The sequence below is a fragment of the Pelobates fuscus genome, chromosome 4 (assembly GCF_036172605.1).
Source record: "Pelobates fuscus isolate aPelFus1 chromosome 4, aPelFus1.pri, whole genome shotgun sequence".
In the NCBI taxonomy this organism is placed as follows: domain Eukaryota; kingdom Metazoa; phylum Chordata; class Amphibia; order Anura; family Pelobatidae; genus Pelobates; species Pelobates fuscus.
The window spans coordinates 259,747,260-259,770,721 of record NC_086320.1 but is presented as its reverse complement, the minus strand read 5'-3'; the positions used below and the strand labels follow the sequence as shown (position 1 = coordinate 259,770,721).

At 43.6% G+C, this 23,462-nt stretch overlaps 1 protein-coding gene across 1 annotated transcript in view; it reads right to left on the bottom strand.

The window, feature by feature from the left end:
* FKBP9 (FKBP prolyl isomerase 9) overlaps positions 1 to 15,062 on the bottom strand; it is a 60,901-nt gene extending 45,839 nt beyond the window's left edge. Inside the window, exon 1 of the mRNA XM_063452068.1 lies at positions 14,615 to 15,062. Within this exon, the coding sequence (XP_063308138.1) occupies positions 14,615 to 14,880 (266 nt within the window). The 5' untranslated portion in view covers positions 14,881 to 15,062. The remainder of the gene's footprint in view (positions 1 to 14,614) is intronic.
* Between the last annotated feature and the right edge of the window lie 8,400 nt (positions 15,063 to 23,462).

The window sequence follows — 23,462 nt, the reverse complement described above, 5'->3', positions numbered from 1 at the left end:
AGTAGTTATGTGAAAGAAGGGATCCGCTATGCAGGATATGCAGTAACAACAATAGACAAGGTGATAGAAGCTCGGCCACTGGCAAAAGGAACATCAGCACAAAAGGCAGAATTGATAGCACTGACACGAGCGTTACAATTGGCTGAAGGTTTAAGAGTGAACATCTACACGGACTCCAAATATGCGTTTTTAACCACTCATGCCCACAGAGCTTTGTATAAAGAAAGAGGACTACTGAATTCAGAAGGCAAAGAAATCAAATACGCAGCTGAAATCCTACAACTATTGGAAGCAGTGTGGGAGCCGAAAGAAGTCGGTATCATACATTGTCGAGCGCATCTGAGAGGAGATGGTGATGTAACCAAGGGAAATCGGATGGCAGATAGTGCAGCTAAGCGTGCTGCTGAATCAGGAAGACAGGAGTATGTGGGGCATATAGCTGCTCTTATACCAACTCCACTGTCTCAATGGACTCCAGTTTATACAGCTCAAGAAGAGGAGTGGTTAAAGACTGAACCGGGAAAGTATTTGGAGAACAAGTGGTATCAGCTAGAAGATGGAAGAATAGTCATACCAGCATCACTAGCGGTAGAAATTGTCCAAAATTATCATAACGGGACACATTCTGGGAGAGACAGTACAGAGGAATCTCTCAGGAAACATTTCTACATACCAAGATTGTCCAACTTGACTCAGGCCATTGTACGAAGATGTGTAACGTGTGCTAAAAATAATGCAAGACAAGGACCAGTAAAGCTACCAGGAGTCCAGTTTATGGGGGGACTCCCCATGTCCGATTTACAAATAGACTTTACAGTGATGCCTAAATCGGGTGGACATCGTTACCTGCTGGTAATTGTGTGCACCTATTCAGGCTGGGTAGAAGCATGTCCTACTCGTACAGAGAAAGCAGGAGAAGTTGTGAGATTCCTGCTACGAGAAATAATACCCCGATATGGACTACCCTGTTCTATAGGATCGGACAATGGTCCAGCTTTTGTTCATCAGTGCCTACAACAACTGACTCATATGCTTGGTATAAAGTGGAGGCTTCATACTGCATATAGACCCCAGAGCTCTGGTAAGGTAGAGAGAATGAATAGAACTATTAAGAACCAGTTGGCTAAAATGTGTCAGGAAACCCAACTTAAGTGGAACGTTCTCTTACCCATAGCTCTATTGCGAATCCACAGTACCCCTACCAGAATAATGGGCCTCTCTCCTTTTGAAATCATGTATGGGCGACCACCTCCCGTACTTGGTAACTTAAGGGGGGATTTGAGTCAGTTGGGAGAAGGAATTACCCGGCAGCAGGTTGTAGAGTTGGGTAAGACTATGGAGGAGGTACAGAAATGGGTACAAGATAGATTACCTGTGAATATTTATCCCCCTGTTCATAGTTATCATCCAGGAGATCAAGTATGGATTAAAGAGTGGAATAATGTACCGTTAGGGCCCAAGTGGAGAGGTCCTTATGTTGTTCTTTTGTCTACCCCTACAGCGATAAAAGTAGCCGAAGTGACTCCGTGGATACATCACTCCAGGGTTAAACCAGCAGCAGTCGATTCTTGGCAAGTTACAGCAGATCCAGAGAATCCCTGCAAGATCCGGTTAAAACGCACTACTCAGTCGGAGTAACGAGGAACTATTGTGGATTACAAATTTTGTTGTTACAGGGATTTGGTGAAGTGAGTGTTTTTAGACGGCCATAATAAAGCCTGTCCGCTTACCGACATATAGTTTATAAGCCAGGGAAAGTCTCGAAGGGACTCCTGTGAAGACGAGCAGAACTCCATTCCCTGCAGCCCTTACATCCTGGAAGCTGAGGTGCCTTCGCACGGACGAAGACTGAGGATGACGGCGAAAGATGTGTTTTTGATAGTGTTTATTTATGTGTGTTTTTATATTCAGGAAGGTAGAGGTACCGACACTCCTAGCTGTGAGGTATGCATTAAGACTACGAGAACAGGTAACCATATTTCCCAAACCCTAATTTGGCATTCACAATACGAGTGTAAAGGAGATGTATCGAGATGTAGATACTTAAATATAGATTATAGTGTGTGCCATTTAGGAGTAGGAGAACCTAAGTGCTTCAGTCCGGAGTATCAACCCCGTACAATTTGGTTGACTCTCAGGAATGGAGATCCTCAGGGGACCCTAATTAATAAGACGGTGTTAGAATCCGTACATTCTTCGGGTGTTTTGCTATTTGATGCGTGTAAGGCAAGTGGTAGAAAGCCGTGGAATGTATGTGGGGATCTTAGATGGGAGAGGACGTATGGGTCTAATGATAAATATATTTGTCCCAGTAGTAAAAATAAATATGTGAGTCCTAGATGCCCAAATAAAGACTATAACTTTTGCCCATATTGGTCTTGTGTGGGGTGGGCGACTTGGGGACAGACAGTAGACAAAGACATGATAGTGACTAAGTTGCCTACCAGCCCATATTGTAAGTCTATGGAATGTAATCCCATCCATATACTTATAAATAACCCCGATAAGTTCTTAGACAAATATGGCAATTTATTTGGGTTTCAGATATACGGGACGGGTTTAGATCCTGGGACAGTATTGTTTATAGGGATAGAGACTGATACGGTATCCTCCCAAACTCATCAAGTATACCATTCCTTTTATGAAGAGATGAGCATAGATAATAAGATCCCCCATAATGCTAAAAACCTGTTCATTGATTTAGCCGAAAGTATTGCCGGTAGTCTTAATGTTACCAACTGCTATGTGTGTGGAGGTACTAACATGGGAGACCAATGGCCTTGGGAAGCAAAGGAGGTAATGTCCGGTTCTGAGGCAGTTGACCAATTAATATCTACACAAGCCGATTATCAGATGAGTGTTAGAGGTAAATCTGAGTGGAGATTAAAGACCTCCATCATAGGTTATGTTTGCATAGCAAGGAAATGAATAATGTATAATACTTCTGTAGGAGAATTAACTTGTCTAGGGCAAAAAGCTTATGATGATGATACAAAGAATACAACTTGGTGGTCGGCTTCAAATGTCTCAGAACCATCTAACCCGTTTGCTAGATACGCCAATTTAAAGGATGTGTGGTTTGATTTATCCATCACATCTACCTGGAGAGCCCCAGCAAATTTGTACTGGATCTGTGGTAAGAAAGCCTATTCGGAGTTGCCACAGGACTGGGAAGGGGCATGTGTGTTGGGTATGCTCAAACCATCCTTCTTCTTGTTACCGATTGAAACAGGTGAGACTTTAGGTGTTAAAGTATATGATGTGAATCATAGGAAGAAAAGGGGACCCATAGAGATAGGCGCCTGGGAAGATGATGAATGGCCTCCCCAGCGTATCATAGATTATTATGGGCCAGCCACGTGGGCTGAGGATGGTACCTTTGGTTACAGAACCCCTATTTATATGCTCAACCGTATTATAAGATTACAGGCGGTGGTAGAGATTATTACTAACGAAACATCACAAGCGCTCAATCTTCTAGCGAAGCATAACACCAGGATGAGGATGGCAGTCTACCAAAATAGATTAGCCTTGGATTACCTTTTGGCAGTAGAGGGAGGTGTATGTGGGAAGTTTAACCTGAGCAATTGCTGTCTTCAAATAGATGACGAAGGGCAAGCAATAGCTGAGCTTACTAGCCATATGGTTAAACTAGCGCATGTGCCTACTCAGGTATGGAAAGGGTATAATCCAAGTAGTTGGTTTGGTAGCTGGTATGAGTGGTTTGGAGGGCTTAAGGCAGTGGTAGGTGGAGTCCTACTGATTTTAATGTTGTGTCTACTCCTGCCGTGTCTTATACCCTTAGTAGTTAGGTCTGTGCAAAGCCTGATAGAAAATATAGCAGAGAGGAAGGCTGCTGCACAGATAATGGCGATTTATAAGTATAAGGCTCTAGATCAGGGAGAACCAATGCTGGAAGATGAGTGTTAAGGATTCACATCATAAGATAAGTCTGGTCTGGTTCATGGTAACTTGAGGTGTATGCAAACCAAGGTTAAGTGATGCCTCAAGTAATTGTAAAATATCAAGAGGCATCAAAGGGGGGAATGTGGTGGAATCTCGGTAAAAATAAATTTAGTAGGCCGAAGATTACCACGTGGCATGTGTACGTGCATATGCTGACGTATCGATCAGTTGGTTGCACGAGGCAAGATACGATCAGTAGTGTACGGAGCATGTGCAAGAATACAGGATGTAGTATTCCCCCTCCTCCATTGTGCTGGACAAGCCATGCGGTCAAGCAGGAAGTTAATTCTTATTTGTATTGATTGGTCAAGAGAATGTGCGGGTGGAGCTTAATATGGGAGGAGTTATGTGCCTATATAAGGAGCCTGCACTATTGTCCGGGACTCAGAACTTGTGGTATTTTGGTGACGCTAGTCCCTCTGAGTCCCGATCGGTGATCCAATAAAGAATCTCTTCCTTCCTGAAGAAACCTGTGTCCATCTCTCTGTGCTTTGCTTCCGTCAGTTTCTCCGGTATCACTACTAGTTTTTATATTGTGCTGTTACTGGATCTTGATCATTTTTCTCAAACATGTCTCTTTGACTGGATATATCATTCTTCCTTATTTCATTCTTAATATAAACCTAATTTACCAAAAAAAAAATTAAAAAAGCTACTGAACTCAATAAGTAATACTAATTAATTACTCAGTAATTAGTAGGGGTGTACACCCATGTTTAACCTTATAGTGCACATGCTGTTTGTGGCACAATTGGAAATCGCTTCAAATATTTTCATTTTTTTCTTTTGGATCAACCATAGAAACGTATGTGTGAAAGTAGAAGGCTTTTTTTCAAACTAGATTACTATGTTAACTTATATTAACTTAGCATATTTCAGAGTACATATTACCCGCATATGAAATTATAATGAGCATTTAAAATCCTGTTCTGAGAGATATTCTCAGCTATTCTCTGCATTTTGGGCATCGTATCTTACAGAGGAGACCTGACCGGTGCTCCCGGTGCTTGATTCACAAGGTTCCCGCATCACTGTAGTACTATGAGTGAAGTTACAAAACAGAGGTCTATGAAATATCCCATGAGACCAAGGGATCCTCCAACTTTTCTTATCCTCAGCTTGGTCTATAAGACAAAGCAGTCTCTTTTCTGAAATTGTAATCATTATCATTCAGTTCTAATCCTGTCAATATGTATACTTCAAAAAGAATGTGTCATGCTCTCTTTAATACAATATTATCAACCACACTCATAATTATACCACATCAGCCACTCATACAGACAAAAAATAGCTGAAAACTCTCACATACATAAACAGCTACCTCATTCCCTCCATATGTCTCATTCTCCCCCCAGCCGCTCTATATGTCTCATTCACTGCTCTAGACCCTCCACGTGTCTCATTCTCTCCTCCCATGTTTCTTATTCTCCCATCCCCCCATGTGCCTTATTCTCCCCACCCCCGCCCATGTGTCTTATTATCCCATCCCCAATATGTCTTATAAATCCCTTCTCTCCTGTACCTGTTGACTACATCTATCATGGCAAAGCTTTACCTGGTCTGACAACAAGAGTTTGTTGCTCTCAGTGAGTACTTCCTGTCATACTGGGGTTCGGTCATCCACGCTACATGCAGTGACTGGAAGGACCTTCCTGCTGATCACCCAGCCAACGTGCACCCCAGGCTGGAGCGGTCATGCATCAGCCCTGAAGTTATGTTGGCATATAAGTGACAGGCCAGCTCGCAGCTGCGACCGTGGTAGTGATGCCACTGGGGGTAGTAGACAGAGGCGGCTCTAGACTTTTTGAGGCCTTAGGCGAAAATCAAATATGAGGCCCCCCCTCCCCCGCGCGCCACGCGCGCTAAAAAGAAAAAATAAGCAGCCGATATTAAAATTAACTGTATAAATTATATATTTTAAGGCAAACATTAATAAACCTCATAATCTCACTATTCACAAACTTATTTTTGTTATTAAATTATTCTACAAAATACCTATACACAAACATTGGGTATAGATAAAAGGTTTGTGGCTGACTACTTAGTTATTCTTGTTGATGTCTCCTAAAACTGAAATAAAGTTGAAATAAAGTTCAACAGTGTATTAAAAGAATACTACAGTATCAGGAGCACAAATGTGTATTCCTGACCCTATCGTGTTTAACTATTTAGCCCCCACCCAGGGCCGCCATCAGAAATTTTGGGGCCCCTGACAAAGCACAAGGTCTGGGGCCCCCGGGCCCGCCCACGCCCTACCTAGTCCGCTGACAATGATGCGGGACTGAATGTGGTGTGTATAGTGGAAGTGAAATGTGTGTAATGGGTGTAGTGTTTGTGTGTATTAGATACTGTTTGTGCAGTGAATGCAGAGTGTGTGTTTGTGTAGCGGATGCAGTGTGTATACTGAATGCAGAGTGTGTTTGAGTAGTGGATGTAGTGTGTGTACAGTGATGTAGTGGATGTGTTTGTGTGTACTAGATGCATTGTGTTTAGTGGATGCAGTGTCTGTAGTGGATGTAGGGTGTGTATTAGCCGCAGTGTCTGTGTATAGTGAATGCAGAGTGTTTCAATGTGTGGTGGATGTAGTGTGTGTACTGTGAATACAGGATGTTTGTGTAGTGGGTGCTGTGTGTATAGTTAATGCAGAGTGTGTGTCAGTGTAGTGAATGTAGTGTGTGTAATAAATGCAGTGTGTGTTAGTGTAGTGAATTCAGTGTGTGTTAGTGTGTAATGAATGCAGAGTGTGTGTGTGTTAGTGCAGTGAATGCAGAGTGTGTGTCAATGTGTAGTGAATGCAGAGTGTGTGTGTGTTGTACTAGTGAATGCAGAGAGTGTGTTAGTGTGTAGTCAATGCAGTGTGTGTGTCAGTGTAGTGTATGCAGTGTGTGTCAGTGTAGTGGATGCAGTGTGTGTCAGTGTAGTGGATGCCGTGTGTGTCAGTGTAGTGAATGCAGTGTGTGTCAGTGTAGTGGATGCAGTGTGTGTCAGCGTAGTGGATGCAGTGTGTGTCAGTGTAGTGGATGCAGTGTGTGTCAGTGTAGTGGATGCAGTGTGTGTCAGTGTAGTGTAAGCAGTGTGTGTCAGTGTAGTGGATGCAGTGTGTGTCAGTGTAGTGGATGCAGTGTGTGTCAGTGTAGTGGATGCAGTGTGTGTGTCAGTGTAGTGGATGCAGTGTGTGTGTCAGTGTAGTGATGCAGTGTGTGTCAGTGTAGTGGATGCAGTGTGTGTCGGTGTAGTGGATGCAGAGTGTGTGTCAGTGTAGTGGATGCAGAGTGTGTGTCAGTGTAGTGGATGCAGAGTGTGTCAGTGTAGTGGATGCAGTGTGGGTCAGTGTAGTGGATGCAGTGTGGGCCAGTGTAGTGGATGCAGTGTGGGTCAGTGTAGTGGATGCAGTGTGGGTCAGTGTAGTGTAAGCAGTGTGGGTCAGTGTAGTGTAAGCAGTGTGGGTCAGTGTAGTGGATGCAGTGTGTGTCAGTGTAGTGTAAGCAGTGTGGGTCAGTGTAGTGGATGCAGTGTGGGTCAGTGTAGTGTAAGCAGTGTGGGTCAGTGTAGTGTAAGCAGTGTGGGTCAGTGTAGTGGATGCAGTGTGTGTCAGTGTAGTGGATGCAGTGTGTGTCAGTGTAGTGTAAGCAGTGTGTGTGTGTAAATGTGCAATCTGTGGAGGGGGAGGGGTGGGGAAAGTGGCATTGTTACATTAATTTTATAATTGTATATTAAATTAATTAAATGTTTCTCCCCCTCCCTGCTTCTTACCTGTGTCCAGGGAGGGGGGAGATTCCATCCTTGGTGGTCCGGTGGCATGAAGGGGCCCCCGGCCCCCAGTTACCGCAGAGGGGGCCCAGCACACAGCTTCTTCACATTCAGCTCATTGCCTCCAATAACTCTCGCGAGACCCGCGGAGCGTTGCCATGGCAACCGGGTCTCGCGAGAGTTAATAGAAGCGAGAAGAGGAGAAGCTGTGTGCTGGGCCCCCTCTGCGGTAACAGGGAGCCGGGGGGCCCGCGGCTGCACACATACATAGCGATATTCGCTATGTATGTGTGCAGAGACTAAAGAGGGGCCCAGGACTGCTAGAGCAGTCCGGGCCCCCCAGGGCCGCCGGGCCCGTGACAACCGTCATGGTTGTCACCCCCTGATGGCGGCCCTGCCCCCACCCCCCCCAATGTAGTAAAATGTACCTAATTTCTAGAGCTGCACAAGTCCGCCAGCGCCGGATCCGCCCAATTGGCTAACATAATCTAAACTGATGATCTCAGTCAATCACAATGCTTTCCCATAGGAAAGCATCGGATTGGCTGAGATCTTCAATTTTGATGTCAGTCAAGGAGTCAATACTATACTATAATACTATACTGTGATTATAACATATTACATATTATCATAATATTATTGTTAATATTAACATATTAACAATTAATATAGGGACACTCCAGGCACCCAGACCACTTCTGCTCATTGGAGTGGTCTGGGTGCCAACTCCCACTACTCTTAACCCTGCAAGTGTAATTATTGCAGTTTTTATAAACTGCAATAATTACCTTGCAGGGTTAGCTCCACCTCTAGTGGCTGTCTACTAGACAGCCACTAGAGGTCACTTCCTCCTTCATAGCACAGATTATGTGCTAGAGCGTCGCTGGACATCCTCACGCTGTGTGAGGACCTCCAGCGTCGCTCATTTCCTCATAGGAAAGCATTGAAAATCTTTTTCAATGCTTTCCTATGGGGAGCGCTAATGCCGCGCATGCGCATTAGGTCTCCTCGGCCGGTGGGCGGGATTAGTCTCGCCCACCGGCCGACGGAGACAGTAGGAGGAGCGGCGCGGAGGAGGAGACAGCGACGAGGGACAGCGTCACTGCCTCAGGTAAGTGACTGAAGGGGTTTTCACCCCTTCAGTAACCGGGTATTGGGGGGTGGGAGGGAGAGGGTACCTCCAGTGCCAGGAAAACCGATTGTTTTCCTGGCACTGGATTTTTCCTTTAATGATAATAATTAATATAATAATTAGGATAATATATAATTATAGTAAATAATATAATTATTATATTATTAATAATATTTAATATTGTTAAGTAATATTGTCATGATATTTTCTTTGTCTCTCCTTCCCCTCCCCTTTAATTTATTTTATTTTGCTCTCCTTCCCCTCCCCTTTAATTTATTTTCTTTGTCTCTCCTTCCCTTCCCCTTTCATTTATTTTCCTTTGCTCTCCTTCCCCTCCCCTCCCCTCCCCTTTAATTTATTTTATTTTGCTCTCCTTCCCCTCCCCTTTAATTTATTTTCTTTGTCTCTCCTTCCCCTCCCCTTTAATTTATTTCCTTTGTCTCTCCTTCCCCTCCCCTTTAATTTATTTTATTTTGCTCTCCTTTAATTTATTTTACTTTGCTCTCCTTCCCCTCCCCTGTAATTTATTTTCTTTGTCTCTCCTTCCCCTCCCCTCCCCTTTAATTTATTTTATTTTGCTCTCCTTCCCTTCCCCTCCCCTTTAATTTATTTTATTTTGCTTTCCTTTAATTGATTTTACTTTGCTCTCCTTCCCCTCCCCTGTAATTTATTTTCTTTGTCTCTCCTTCCCCTCCCCTTTAATTTATTTTATTTTGCTCTCCTTCCCCTCCCCTTTAATTTATTTTCTTTGTCTCTCCTTCCCTTCCCCTTTCATTTATTTTCCTTTGCACTCCTTCCCTTCTCTTTAATGTATTTTCCTTTGCTCTCCTTACCTTTTTCTCTCTTCTCCTCTGCTCTCCTGAGTCCTTCCGTTTTCTCCGTTTTCTCTCTTCTCCTCTGCTCTCTTTTCTTCAGTAGCAGCTACTCTTCTCTCTTCTTCTTGGTACCGCAGGCGGGGGAATGCAGGGAGGGGTTACGTCGTGACGTCGCCGCGTCGTGACGTCATCGACATCGCGGATTGGCCGATTACCAGGAAGTGTGCAGGAGGAGGGGAGGGGACTCACTCCTGCACGGGGAAACCCATTTGAGAGGGTTTCATCTTTTAATAGCGCCGGCGCCGTGGCAGTCTTGATGCGGCCGCCGACCGGCATTAAAGTATTTAATTTTTTTTTTTTTTTTTACTGGGAAAGAAAGCCCTGAAGCGGCTCTCTAATTACACGGTTTAGGCGGCCGCGAGGCCCCTTCTAGCGCGAGGCCTTAGGCGGACGCCTAAACCGCCTAATTAGAGAGCCGCCTCTGGTAGTAGATGAAGAATAAATACGCGAGCAATTTTTGGTGCCTGGGAAAATCTTTTGATATATCCTGACTGACATGAAGGAATAGTTTGGGTGCCAGGTCCTATTTTTGAATCTACACTGAGCAGGGCCGGATTAACATAGGGGCTGATAGAGCTGCAGCTCCAGGCCCAGGCCCAGGCCCATGGAATAGGCCCATTTAAAAAATAAAATAAAAAATAAATAATTTTTTTTTTTTTTTAACATTTTTTTTTCACACTACTCTTAGGTTTGCCATCTGAGTGGTATTTTAAAGCACAGCCGGTATTTAAGGCTGCCTGACCGTGATGGTTTTGCAGTAATACCGGCAATAAAAATGCAAATATTTTTCTCAGTATAAACGGACAGTACGCAATACCAGTACCGGCCAGTAGGGGTCACTGTGTATGGAGAGAGGCAGGGATAGGAAGTTACAGCTCTACTCACTGATCCACAGGGGAGCAGCTACACAGCACAGAGAGTCCAGACAGCAGCTCCCAGCCTGCAGAGACAGACTACAGCTCAGGTAAGTGAAGGATGGAGGGAAAGGCAGCAGGGAGACATGGGGTCACTGAGACACTAGGGGACACAGAGACGTGAGGACACTGAGACACTTGGGGACACTGGGAAACATAGGGACACTGAGACACTTGGGGACACTGTGAGACATGGGGATGCTGAGACACATGGGGACCCTGTGAGACATAGGGAGACACATTGGGGCACAGATACACTAGGGACACAGTGTCTCCATGTCTCCCAGTGTCCCCATGTCTACCAGCCAGTGCCCCTAGTGTCTCAGTGTCCCCTAGTCTCCCAGTGTCCCCTAGTGTCCCAATGTCTCTGTTCCATTGTCTCCCAGTGTCCCCATTTCTACCAGTGTCCCCATGTCTCCCAGTGTCCCCAAATGTCTGTGTCCCCATGTCTCCCAGTGTCCACATGTCTCCCAGCCAGTGTCCCTAGTGTCTCAGTGTCCCCATGTCTCCCAGCCAGTGTCCCTAGTGTCTCAGTGTTCCCATGTCTCCCAATGTCCCCAAATGTCTGTGTCCCCATGTCTCTCAGTGTCCCCATGTCTATGACCACAAGTCCCCCTATGCCTCCCATTGTCCCCAAGTGTCTCAGTGTCCCCATGCCAGTGACCCTAGTGTCTCAGTGTCCCCATGTCTCCCAGTGTCCCCTAGTCTCCCAGTGTCTGTGTTCCCATGTCTCTCAGTGTCCCTAGTGTCTGTGACCCCATTTCTCCCAGTGTCCACAAATGTCTCAGTGTCCCCATGTCTCACAGTGTCTGTGTCCCCATGTCTCTGTGTCCCCATGTCTCTGATCCTATTTATCCCAGTGTCTCCATGTCTCCCAGTGTCCCCATGTCTGTATCCACAAGTGCCCCCATTTCTCCCAGTGTCCCTAAGTGTCTCAGTGCCCCCAAGTCCCCCAGTGTCCCCAAGAGTCTCAGGGTCCCCGGGTCTCTCAGTGTCCCCATGTCTCACTGTGTCCCCATGTCTCTCAATATCCCTTAGTATCCTAGTGACATGGGACACAGTGAGACATGGGGACACTGGGCAACATGGGGACACTGACACTGTGATACATAGGGACACTGATGCCAGGCTGGCCTTCAAATTCTTTGGACAGACATGCCCCCTTTTTGGGTATGTTCGCCTCTTTTTGGCAGTTCTGGTCACGTGATTCGCGTCAGTGGCCCACCCTTTTACCTCGCCCATTGACTTCCTGCTTCACTGGACACTGCTGTTAGGGGGTATGGATTTATTTGAAAGATGAAAGCATAAATTAGAGAGAGATTAGCATAGAGTATGTGTTTTCTTATAGTTGCATCCTTTGAGTTTTCCTTCAACACCAACTCCATCAGATACATGACGCTTGAGAGGTATGACTGTTTTAGTGTTTTTGGTCAATAAGATTCTGTAATTAGGCCCATCATAATTGTCAGCACCAGGCCCATTGGGCTCTTAATCTGGCCATGACACTGAGCCCTTAACTTGTCAAGTCTTGGCCTACACCCTGCAGTCCCATATTAATGACAGTATGAGCAGGGTTAAGGGGAGGGGGGGGGCAATTTACCCCCTGGATTGTGCCATGCTCTCCCTACCTGCTCCCCCCTGCTGGTCTTCAAGATAAAATATCTCCCTCATCCAGTGTTCTATAAGATTCTGTTTCCCCAGCACTCCGCAATCTCCAGATCGATGCATTTTTTGTCATATAGGCTGCCAGTGTCTGCCCCTCTCTGCTCCCTCCCTCCTCCAATCATTTCTGTTTTGAATTCTGCTGTTAGAATGGGATGTATAGTAGGGTCCTATGAGCGCCTCCACAGAGAGTTATGATACAATATTGTAAACAGTTGGTGGTCGGCTTAGGACCCTACTATACATCCAGTGCTAACAGCAGAATTCAACAGATGAATGGATGGAATAGGGAGGCAGCAAAGAGGGGCAGGCACTGGCAGCCTGTGTCACAGAGAAGGCGGAGTTCAGACAGAATAGGTGGTTGCAGAAAAGCACATTCCCCACTGGACCGCCAGGAAAAAGGATTCCCGTTCCTCCCTTGCCAAAGGTAAGGCTCAGGGAGGGGGGAATCTATGCTTTTTTGTGTATTTTTTATTATTAGATTTAAAATTTATATATATATATAAATATAAAGCCTACAATATCCCCTCACAACTGCCCCATTACAGCTACTACCCACAATGTCAGCTCCACCCCCTATGCTCAACCACAACCTACTCTCCCCAATCCCCCTTTACCCACTACAGCCCCTATTAGCCTATGCACCCACTACAGCCCTTATTACCCTATGCGCCCTCTACAGCAGTACTGCCCAATACGTAAGTACCCAGATGATGTAGAACTGAAACTCCCATGATGCTTTGTCACTCTACAGGCATTAAAAGCATTATGTGAGTTGCAGTTCTACATCTGGGGATCTACCTATTTAGCAGCCCTGCTCTATAGCCCCTATTATCCTATGCACCAACTACAGACCCTATAACCCTATGCATCCTCTACAGTCCCTATTATCATATGCACCATCTATGGCGCCTATTACAGCCGCTATCCCCCTGCACCCACCACAACACCTAGCCCCTAGACCCACTACAATCCCTATGCCCCTTATACACTTAAGATTATCCCTCTCCTACACCCACCCACTACAGCCAGCCCCTAATACCCCCCTGCACCCACTAAGCACTCTATTACCCCTGCACCCACCAGAGTCGCATTTTTAGCTGTTAATCACAATCTTGGTTAAGTGAAATACTATGCTGATTCAAAATCAGCATGAAAATGCAATTATTTTGTTTTTATATGATTATATTGATTATATGATTAGCAGATTATGCCTTTAACTTCAGAAACTCTATATTTAACAGAAAGTTAGGATGAGCGAGGGAAAAAAAATGGCTGGTAAGTCAAATCTGTATTCTGATAGTATGTGTAATGCTTTCACACAGAATACAACTGGAATCCAATTCATTCATCAGCAACCAAAAAAAAACAAAAAACACAAAACAGGATAAACCAATTGCAGCCCAGAGACTGCTGTAAAATAAATAATATACGAGAATAAAAAATATATATGCATGCTTTGTAATGTTAATGCATATATTTTTCTGTTTTTGTCAAATGTACATATTCTTTTATAGGGAAGCTATTTAATTTTTTAAGAAAGATTTGGAAAGCAGATCTGTAAATCATTATCTTAGATTCCTAAGACAAAATGAAGTATGTGCACTTAAAAAGCTAAAGTGTTTGACAGTTTTCTCCTCATAAGTGAACAGTGACCATCCAGGGATAGGCAACCTTCGGCACTCCAGATGTTTTGGACTGCATCCCCCATAATGCTCTTACACCCATAGTGTCGGCGAAGCATCATGGGAGGTGTAGTCCAAAACATCTGGAGTGCCGAAGGTTGCCTATGCCTGGACTAAACTATGACTGTCTACCGTGACCAGGATGTTTTAATAAAACCTATAAACAGCTTTATAAACATTCAGCACCGTCCAATGGTCTGAATGAAGACAATTTGATCTCATGAAAATAGTTTCTTTGTAAGTACGTTTTATCGGCCAGCGTGACATTTTGGGAAACATGGCTCATTTAGAAACTCTGCACAGTATCATTTTGAAATATGTAACTTGTATAAAGCTAGATAATGGGGGGCAGGGCGGGAGGTGGGAGATGGAAACAAAATCCACACAGAGACTCTGTGTATAAAGTTATATTCTGGCAATGTGCTATAAATGTGTAGCAATCAGCAGGTATATTCCATGGTTTCCATGGTGAGCTGCTCTACTTGGAGAAGCAGTTGTATGGCTGTTGATGTAAAATCACAGCTGTATCTCAAATAATGTTCCCCTATGGGATAGCCATTCAAAAAGTCAATTGCTACTAAATAATAGTATAATTATATCTATGGGTATTAAGCATGTGTGCCAATTTACCTGGAGTCGAATTTGCTGCCATCGGGGAATGTGCCATGATAGTGGTACCGCACGAAGTCTCCCTCCTTAACAGCTCTGGGGCAGCTGTCGGGCACCGATCGCTTGTCGATTTGCAGCTGGTCCGAGGGCACGGGAGGGGCGTCATTGCAAGCCACGAAGCTCACTAGAAAGGCGGCCTGCAGGGCCAGCACCGGCCAGCGGCTGATGGGCATCATGGCACGGGGCAGAGCGGCACTTGGTCCCGAGTTCGATCTCCTAATACGCATTACTGGGTGGGCGAAGCCAAGAGGAGGCCAAGTGGTATCTGATGGAGTCTACGGGGGCAAAGGAAGAGGGGCGTCCCTGGTCTCACGGTGATGGGTGTATGTAGAGGGAGAGAGAGCAAGGGGGAGGTTCCAGCTCTCTTTTCCAGTGCTTGGGAAGAATGCAACGTGTTTAGGGCTCCAAAACTCGAGCCATGGAATCAGGAGGAATTTTCTATCCCACTGGGGAGTTATTTGCACAGGAGAAAGTGCCTGTGGGCCACAGAAAAAAACCATGTTGCCCTGGGCTTGCTTATTTTGCAACTATGCAAACCTGTTAAAAAACAAGCACGGACAAGCATCAATGGGATGCAGGCAGTACTGAGATGCAGTGATTTGCAGAGAATAAAAATACAAAAAATACAAAAAAAAAATCAAAATAATATGTCAGTGCATGTGATTATGTAAACCAAGCAACATTAAAGCAGAGCAATTTGCAGACAAACACTGTATGATTAGCTATAAAACAGTGTATTTTGCTTAAACACATTTTTGCAATTCAATGTTTTGTCAAAAAGATTTAACAACGGAACGGATGTAGCAAGTCTGTGGCAGCTCATTTACTGTCCAAAACGTCAAGGATTCAATACATAAATATAATATAGTGTATGTACGTTACTAGTTACAGTAACTGTAAAAGCCTTTACAAACTTTAAATGGGAGGAGACAGGGTCCAGATGGTAAGAGGAGGGGTGATGCAGCCCCCTACTTTATAATGAATATCAAATGATCAAGAAACTACAAATGTGTTTCTTTTCCCCCAAAATATAACACGTTTTGTTGCTGCCTGCCTAAGCTAATGTGTAATGAGATGTGGGAAGGATCAGTGATTTGATTGCAATGAGGAATGTGAAATGGTCTGATAGACAGGGTCTAACATAGGCCGCAACTGTAATAAGGATCACTAGTCATCCTACGTGGCTGATGTGTTGGCACTTATTCCAGAGTTGTAGGGTGGGAGTGTAACTGTGTCAGCCCTCCCTTCGTGCTGTCATCCAACCAGAAAATGTCTACTCCTGGTTGCCAGCAAAACTCAGACATTCATCAAGTTTATATCTTATTATATCTTAACCAGGAGACTAAACTATTTGCAGTATTTTGCTAGTGCCGTTAACACTGAATGAAATTTGTAACTATGGGAGATGGATACAAATCGGTTTACCATTTTCTGTAATACTATACTTTTGTAGAATAAAATGTTAGATCATATGAGTAGTAAACAAACTGAGCTAATATTAATGCTATGAACACTGTATCTAAATTTGTTCTATAACATGCTTAATTGCTAATCAACATTTGTGATACCTGCAAAGCAGAACTATGAAAGCACAATACTATTTTTTCTGTGGTGCAGAGATTAAAATTATGTATATTTCTCTTATTCACATTTATTACTATGCATATCTGTGATTCACCCTTTAACCCCTTAAGGACCAAACTTCTGGAATAAAAGGGAATCATGACATGTCACACATGTCATGTGTCCTTAAGGGGTTAACACTGCACATTATTGATGTTGAGTGCTGTGACACACACTCATACACCTAACATTTTGTTTTTTTCTTGGGAACTCTGCTTTGGAGACCTGCAACACAACTATGAGTTCTGGAGGTCTATGATACACTAAAGGAGTTTAAACCAAGGAGGTAAATAATGTTTAATTTTTCAGGACTTGTGGTATTTTATAACTGTGATAATGGATGTTTGCAAGATTGATGATTATACTCCGTCCAGGGTCCATGCCTCTTTGGCAGGTGTGAACGAGGGTCTTCTCTGGAAGCTCACATTAGAGATCTGGAGAAGCAAATTGCAGCATTGAGAGATATTGACAATCTTGAAAGGGATCTTCTGCTCATTGAGCAGAGTTTAATGGGGGCATGTGGAGTGAGAGGAGATAAAACAGCTCTGGACCAGGCATGTAGCTGGGTAACATTACCAGTTTGCTATCTCCTGGGTGCTCGTGTCCAGCATGTTGCGGACAGAGTGGATAAAAAATTGGGATTGGTTGGGTATGTCCCAGCTGTCATTTTCCATATTGATACCAATAACAAAGTCAATGGAAAATGGAAGATCCTTTAGAATCAATTAAGGGAATTAGGAAGTAAAGAAAAGGATCTTTTTTAGAAAGATATATAAGAAAAGGCAAAAAGAGATTAGGGAGGTTAATGCATGTCTAAAGTCATGGTGTAGAAGGAGGGTTTGGGCTTTTTATAGCACTGGAACAATTTTGCTCTTGGTTACAATCTTTATAGCTGTGATGGATTGCACCTAAATGGAAGAGGTTCTGCTCTACTGGGGGACAAGATGGCTAGAAGGTTGGAGAAGATTTTAAACTAGTGGTAAGGTGGGATAGACACATAAATCTACAAAATGGAGATAGGGTAGAAAGGAGGTGGGCTTTAGCTAAGCACAAGGGGATGCAGATTGGGGGAGGGGCAAGATCGGAACAGAGGAGGTATGTAATAGTAAAAACAAAATGCACAGAAAGTAGAAGTGATTCATTATTATTTAAATGTATCTTACTAATGAAAGGACCCTAAATAACAAAATGGAGGAACTGCAAGCTATAGCGTACACTAAGCAATATGACATAATAGGCATAACAGAAACATAGTGGGATGAGACACGTGACTGGGCAGTGAACTTAAATGGGTACACACTATTTAGGAAGGATAGCAAAAACAGGAAAGGTGGTGGGATATGTTTATAAGTCAACCTTGAGTTAAAGCCAAATCTTAAACAAGTGGAATGTGACAAGCAAAATGTGGCAGCTTTACAGGTAGATATCTGCTTGAGGCAAAAGAAGGGAAATCAATTATCGGCTGGGATATGTGATAAACCACCTAATGTTAATATTGATGAGGAAGAACAGCTGTTAGAGGAAATTGGGAAAGTTGAACATCTTGGTAACATGTTGATTATTGGAGATTTTAATCACATACATTGTGAGACAGGCGCTACTAGTTCAGCTAGGGGGGATGAGGTTTTTGAACATGTTAAGTGACACCTTCATGTCACAACTGCTAGAAGCACCAACTACAAAGGATGCTTGTCTGGATCTGGCTATAACAAACATTGTTAATCTTTTGACCAACATTCAATCAGGGGAGCACTTGGGAAGTAGTGATCACAATATGATGGGTGTCTTTTAAAATAAACTCAAAAAATGCCAAAGCACATGGGGTATACTAAAACATATAATTTAAAAAAGACAAATTTTAATTAGGGCAGCTTTACAATATAGTGACTGGCATAAACTCTTTAGTGAAAAACACGGAGGATAGATGGAATAGCTTCAAACAAGTATTAGAAAGGTACATTTCTCATTATTATTAGACCTCCTGCAAATCCGATAGGCTGTACCTGACTTTTTACCCCAAAATGTGCATGTGCATGTGTGCATTACCGCGGGTGGACGTGGGGCTATAATATGGTGTGGATCTGCAGCGGCTGGCGTCCACCGACATGTTGCAAGAGCCAGGCATTATGGCGTAGGACTGAAGGTAATTACTACTGTAATCTTTATATGGAGAGGATGGATACATGACACTGGACCCCTCTGTGTTATCATACCCTAAATACCATTCCACAACCTGCTGCCTGCCTGGGGCGAGGGCCCCTTGAGGTACTGCCTCATCGCATCACCCACTTAAATGGAGCATCATTTGCTGTAAAAGACATTTCCTACCCGACCCTCTGTTTACCTTAGTAAGGGTAAGGGCTTGGTTCCAGTGAACACCAAATCCCAAGACCATGGACTACCGATGCTGGCCCTCACACGAGCCTGGGGCTGGAGGAGAGCCTTGATTTGCTCCGTCTTAACAGCTATGCTTCTGGACTATCCTCTAATAGTGATGTCACGAACGGTTCGCTAGCGAATAGTTCCCGGCGAACCTAGCTTGTTCGCGTTCGCCACGGATGGCGAACATATGCGATGTTTGGTCCGCCCCCTATTCATCATCATTGAGTAAACTTTGACCCTGTACCTCACAGTCAGCAGACACATTCCAGCCAATCGGCAGCAGACCCTCCCTCCCAGACCCTCCCACCTCCTAGACAGCATACAATTTAGATTAATTCTGAAGCTGCATTCTTTTTTTTTTTTGTATAATTTTTGTTGTTGTTTTTTTTTGTGTTTGTGTTTATTATACATTATCCTCCATAGCCAGTAACCTGTGTTTATTATACATTATCCCTCCCATAGCCAGTAACCTGTGTTTATTATACATTATCCTCCTATAGCCAGTAACCTGTGTTTATTGTACATTATCCTCCCATAGCCAGTAACCTGTGTTTATTATACATGATCCTCCCCATAGCCAGTAACCTGTGTTTATTATACATTATCCTCCCATAGCCAGTAACCTGTGTTTATTATACATTATCCCCCCCATAGCCAGTAACATGTGCTTATTATACATTATCTCCCCCATAGCCAGTAACCTGTGTTTATTATACATTATCCCTCCACAACCAGTAACCTGTGTTTATTATACATTATCCCCCCACAACCAGTAACCTGTGTTTATTATACATTATCCCCCACAACCAGTAACCTGTGTTTATTATACATTATCCTCCCATAGCCAGTATACTGTGTTTATTATACATTATGCCTCCATAGCCAGTAACCTGTGTTTATTATACAGTATCCCTCCCATAGCCAGTAACCTGTGTTTATTATACATTATCCCCCCCATAGCCAGTAACCTGTGTTTATTATACATTATCCTCCCATAGCCAGTAACCTGTGTTTATTATACATTATCCCCCCCATAGCCAGTAACCTGTGTTTATTATACATTATCCTCCCATAGCCAGTAACCTGTGTTTATTATACATTATCCTCCTATAGCCAGTAACCTGTGCTTATTATACATTATCCTCCTCATAGCCAGTAACCTGTGTTTATTATACATTATCCCCCCCATAGCCAGTAACGTGTTTATTATACATTATCCCTCTCATAACCAGTAACCTGTGTTTATTATACATTATCCTCCCCATAGCCAGTAAACCTGCGTTTATTATACATTATCCCCCCATAGCCAGTAACCTGTGTTTATTATACATTATCCTCCCATAGCCAGTGACCTGTGTTTATTATACATTATCCCTCCATAGCCAGTAACCTGTGTTTATTATACATTATCCCCCCATAGCCAGTAACCTGTGTTTATTATACATTATCCCCCCATAGCCAGTAACCTGTGTTTATTATACATTTCCCCCCATACCCAGTAACCTGTGTTTATTATACATTATCCCTGCCATAGCCAGTAACCTGTGTTTATTATACATTATCCCTCTCATAACCAGTAACCTGTGTTTATTATACATTATCCTCCCCATAGCCAGTAAACCTGCGTTTATTATACATTATCCCCCCATAGCCAGTAACCTGTGTTTATTATACATTATCCCCCCATAGCCAGTAACCTGTGTTTATTATACATTTTCCCCCATACCCAGTAACCTGTGTTTATTATACATTATCCCTGCCATAGCCAGTAACCTGTGTTTATTATACATTATCCCTCTCATAACCAGTAACCTGTGTTTATTATACATTATCCTCCCCATAGCCAGTAAACCTGCGTTTATTATACATTATCCCCCCATAGCCAGTAACCTGTGTTTATTATACATTATCCCCCCATAGCCAGTAACCTGTGTTTATTATACATTATCCCCCATAGTCATTTATCATTGGACCTAGGCAGCATGATGTCTTAGGCTGGCCCAGAGAGTGAGTGAGTGAGTGAATAATATAATATATATGTTCAGAAACATATTAGTAATATATGTAAATCGGGTTCATGCAAAGAGGGTGAAAAGGTATTAAAGAAAAACACATTTAATGCATCAAATTTACAAAGCCAAACTTTTAAAAGCTTTCCTCATTTCTTTCTCGGGATGAGGAATATATAGGTTGTAGACTGAGGATTTCCATCTGCCCAATCTTTTAATAATATGCACTGGAGTGTCAGTGTTGAAGGAGACCGAAGCTGCCCCTATTCTAAATGAAAGACCCGAGACATGGATACAACCCAATCTTAGGAGTAGTGTTCTAATGTAGAAGATGAATTTAGCCATAGTCAGAGGGATTTAGTGAGAGTGGTGAAATGTGTGTGGCATGACTGAGTGTGGGTAAGAATCAAGTATTTTAACTGGGCACTAGTTCTAGGTGGGATAAAGTGGTATAGCGGATGGTTGAGTAGTTTGGTTCGTTTTAGAGGTTTGTAGAGAAAGTATATAGTGATCAGGATTTTTAGCGATATACAATATTTTTAAGGTGGTCTCAAACAAACATAAAATGCTATATAAAATTTGTGGGAATATCGAATAGTCGTGTACAGTAAATCAGAGAGGGCTCAGAATATCGAACCATCGATCAGTAACCTGGATGAAGTAGGGGGTCTATCTGTTATTAAATACACGGTAATATGCTTTTAATGGGATAGGATGTTATCAAAGGTGTGTGATTGGGATAAGTGGTTGTGGCTGTATTTACCTTATCCTGGGACCGACCTGGCTCCTAAGCTTAAGCCGCGCGTGGCTGGATCACTCCTGCCTCCACATGAGCCGCATGCGGCTTGATCTCCTCTTCTGACTTAGCCGTGTGCACTGACCGCAGTGATCGGTCACGTGGCCCGTCTGGCACTAGGAGCACGGCTCGAGTCACGAGCTCGCTCTTAAAGGGGCAGTGGGAGCCAAAAGTTGATTCAGGCTCCCATTGGCCCACGTCATTCCAGCACCCCCACACACAAACGTTTTGGGGGCGTAGGCATGACGTGGGCCAATCAAATGTTAAAGGATATTTAAACTTCCCTAGCCCTATCCACTTTGTCCTATCGTGGTTTCTGTGTCAGTACCCTTTAGTGCATTCCTTGATCTATTTTGTTTATTTTGGTATCGACCATGACTTTGTTCTTGACTCTGAATTTATCTTCAACCCTTTCCTGTCTTGTTTGCCCGTGCGACTGAATACCATCTACCTGACCGCTATTAAGCATGTCGGGTCGGTCAGGTAGGAGCAACATTGCTGGGTCATCCCCTTCTGGAGTGAAATTTGCTTGTTGATAGCTGCTTAAAGTGAGATATTGAGGGAGCTCACACGAAGTGCGTCTTTCCTCCATGACAGCTAGGCCCCGCCCCCCGGAAGCTGCATTCTTAGTGAGAGAAGGGACAGTGTAGCTGCTGCTGATTTAATAGGGAAATCGATAGCTAGGCTAGTGTATTCAGTGCCCACTGCAGTCCTGAAGGACTCATCTGACCTCTGCTGTAAGGACAGCACCCCAAAAAGCCATTTTTAGGGCTAGAACATCAGTCTGCTTTTTTTTCCCTGTGTAATCTAATTGCAGTTGCCTGCCTGCCAGCGTGTGTGTCAGGCTCACAGCGTATACTGTGCCCACTTGCCCAGTGCCACCACTCATATCTGGTGTCACAATAGCTTGCATTTAAAAAAACAACAACTTTTTTGACTGTAATATAATAGCAGTCAGTTTCCTTCACACGTGTGCGTTTCAGGGCCTGCCAGGGCACATTGTCACACCAGTGCAACTCATATCTGGTGTAACAGTAGTGTAAATTAAAAAAAAAAAATACAGGGGGCTTGTTGTCACCTTTCGGGGACCCTTGGTGTTGTACGTGGATGGGTGGAGGAAGAGACCTTCAATGACATCAGTGAGGACAAGGAACAGGACATGGCTAGCTTGGTATCCAACCTTGTGCAAATGGGGAGTTTGTGGTTGTGCAAATGGACTGTTTGCGGTTGTTTGCGGTGCGTTAAACGGGGAGTTTGGTCTGTCACTGTGAAGCGGGCGTAACCCTTACACTACCTGATCGATACAACATCATACCTGATGTTTTAAAGCACGTTATTCCAAACAATATAGGAATGTTAGGTGATTTATGCCCTTTATGGATTAAAACCAGACTCTGCATCAACTATGTAATTTTCCATGGGAGTTTTGCTATGGATCCCCCTCCGGCATGCCACAGTCCAGGTGTTAGTCCCCTTGAAACAACTTTTCCATCACTATTGTGGCCAGAAAGAGTCCCTATGGGTTTTAAAATTCGCCTGCCTCTTGAAGTCTATGGCGGTTCGCCCGGTTCGCGAACATTTGCGGAAGTTCGCATTCGCCGTCCGCGAACGGAAAATTTTATGTTCGTGACATCACTATCCTCTAACTATACTACCTTTATGTTACCTTCCTGCAAATCCCAGATGCCTCCAAGAAATGGGAATCAGGTGATGGAGACTCTTGCTGGCTATGTGCCTGCCGTAAAAACTTGCATGTGATGTATTTTCCTTAATGGCTATCACCAAGCTCTAATATTTTTATTTTTTTCCTTTTGACATGTTGTCGTTTCACATTTATGTTATTTCTCCAGTGGTTAAACTAACACCTTACATGCCATCAATAACCAATATGATTAGTCAGCCATGTCTCTAGATGTTCTCGCTTACTCTAATACTGTAAGTGTCCTTAATCTTAGAATAACTATATTTGATATCGTTCGAGCGTGTTAATTTTACTACA